The sequence below is a fragment of the Dendrobates tinctorius genome, unplaced genomic scaffold (genome assembly GCF_039654945.1).
Source record: "Dendrobates tinctorius isolate UK_male_01 unplaced genomic scaffold, ASM3965494v1 ptg000455l, whole genome shotgun sequence".
In the NCBI taxonomy this organism is placed as follows: Eukaryota; Metazoa; Chordata; class Amphibia; order Anura; family Dendrobatidae; genus Dendrobates; species Dendrobates tinctorius.
In genome coordinates this window covers 1849964-1851508 of record NW_027362117.1, presented here as the reverse complement: position 1 = coordinate 1851508, position 1545 = coordinate 1849964, and the positions used below count along the sequence as shown (strand labels likewise).

Genomic DNA, 1545 nt, shown 5'->3' with positions numbered 1-1545 from the left:
CTGTCAATAACTACTTTATGTCTTAGGAACCAGTGAATGGAAAGACAGATTTCCATCATTAAAGTCAATGGAGAAGGGTACCAAAAAACTTTGAGTCTTGGTGAAATCTTCTGTCTTCTTCAGCAGTCTCCTTTCATGACATCTTCTGGGATATCTTCTCCCATACATTTCCCTTCTAGGCTCCTTCTGCTCATATTGTGATGAGAAATCAAACCCTTTGGTCTGAATTGTACTTGTTGGGGATGTCTGATGTCCCGAGCCTCCAGCTTCTTCTCTTCCTGCTCTTCTTCTATGTCTATCTCTTGACCCTCGTCACTAATCTTCTCATCATTCTCCTGGTGGTCGTAGACTCTCACCTCCATAGCCCCATGTACTTCTTTCTTGGGAACCTGGCCTGTCTGGATATGGGTTGCTCTTCCGTCACGTCTCCGCGTTTGCTCTACGACTTGAGCACCAACGATAAGACAATTTCCGTAGCAGCCTGCATGAGCCAAGTCTTTTTCTTCATATTTTTGGCCACTTGTGAGATTCTTCTATTGGCGGTGATGTCTTATGACCGGTACATTGCCATCTGTAGACCTCTGCATTACATCCAGGTCATGGGGTGGAAGACATGTGTCCACCTGGCGGTAGCAGTGTGGACGCTCGGCATGCTCTATTCATTGATACATACTATCTTCACATTGAGATTGACCTTCTGCTTCTCGAACGTTCTCTGGAGTTTCTTCTGTGATGTATCCAAGTTGTTGCAGATTTCCTGCACTGATACATTTATCAACCTGCTGTCAATCTTCATCCTCGGGGGACTTCTTGGACTCAGTTCTCTGCTTATGACGTTCATTCCTTACATCACCGTGTTCTCCACCATCCTGAAGATCAGAGGCAAGGACAAGAGATTTAAAGCTTTCTCCACTTGCTCTTCCCACCTGACAGTCGTCTTCATTTTCTATGGGACCCTCGTCTTTAACTACTTTAGACCGACCACCAGTTACTACCACTCGGCTGACAGAGTCGTGTCAGTGTTCTATACTCTGGTCACTCCACTAGTGAACCCACTAGTGTATAGTCTGAGGAACCAAGAGCTGAAAGCTGCGCTGCTAAGACTATACAAGACCTACAGACCAGAGGGAGGGAAGAGAAAAGGTCCACCAAAAAACAATGAACAAATATGAGGGGTCCCTTCTACATAAATCATTCCGGTATAACCTGGGCATCTCCTGTATACAATTATATATGTACAGCCGGTATAACCTGGGCATCTCCTGTATATAATTATATATGTACAGCTGGTATAACCTGGACATCTCCAGTATATAATTATATATATGTACAGTCGGTATAACCTGGGCATCACCTGTATATATGTACAGCCGGTATAACCTGGGCATCTCCTGTATATAATTATATATGTACAGCCGGTATAACCTGGGCATCTCCTGTATATAATTATATATGTACAGCCGGTATAACCTGGGCATCTCCTGTATATAATTATATATGTACAGCCGGTATAACCTGGGCATCTCCTGTATATAATTATATATG

At 43.6% G+C, this 1545-nt stretch overlaps 1 protein-coding gene across 1 annotated transcript; it reads left to right on the top strand.

The window, feature by feature from the left end:
- Positions 1-200: 200 nt before the first annotated feature.
- On the top strand, positions 201-1172 carry LOC141077532 (olfactory receptor 5B12-like). Its single transcript, XM_073564526.1, has one exon. It carries the CDS (start codon positions 201-203, stop codon positions 1170-1172), a length of 972 nt encoding a protein of 323 aa, XP_073420627.1.
- The last annotated feature ends 373 nt before the right edge of the window (positions 1173-1545 follow it).

Coding starts and splice junctions, on each gene's coding strand:
- LOC141077532 (XM_073564526.1), top strand. CDS start 201: ATGAGAAATCAAACCCTTTGGTCTGAATTGTACTTGTTGGGGATGTCT.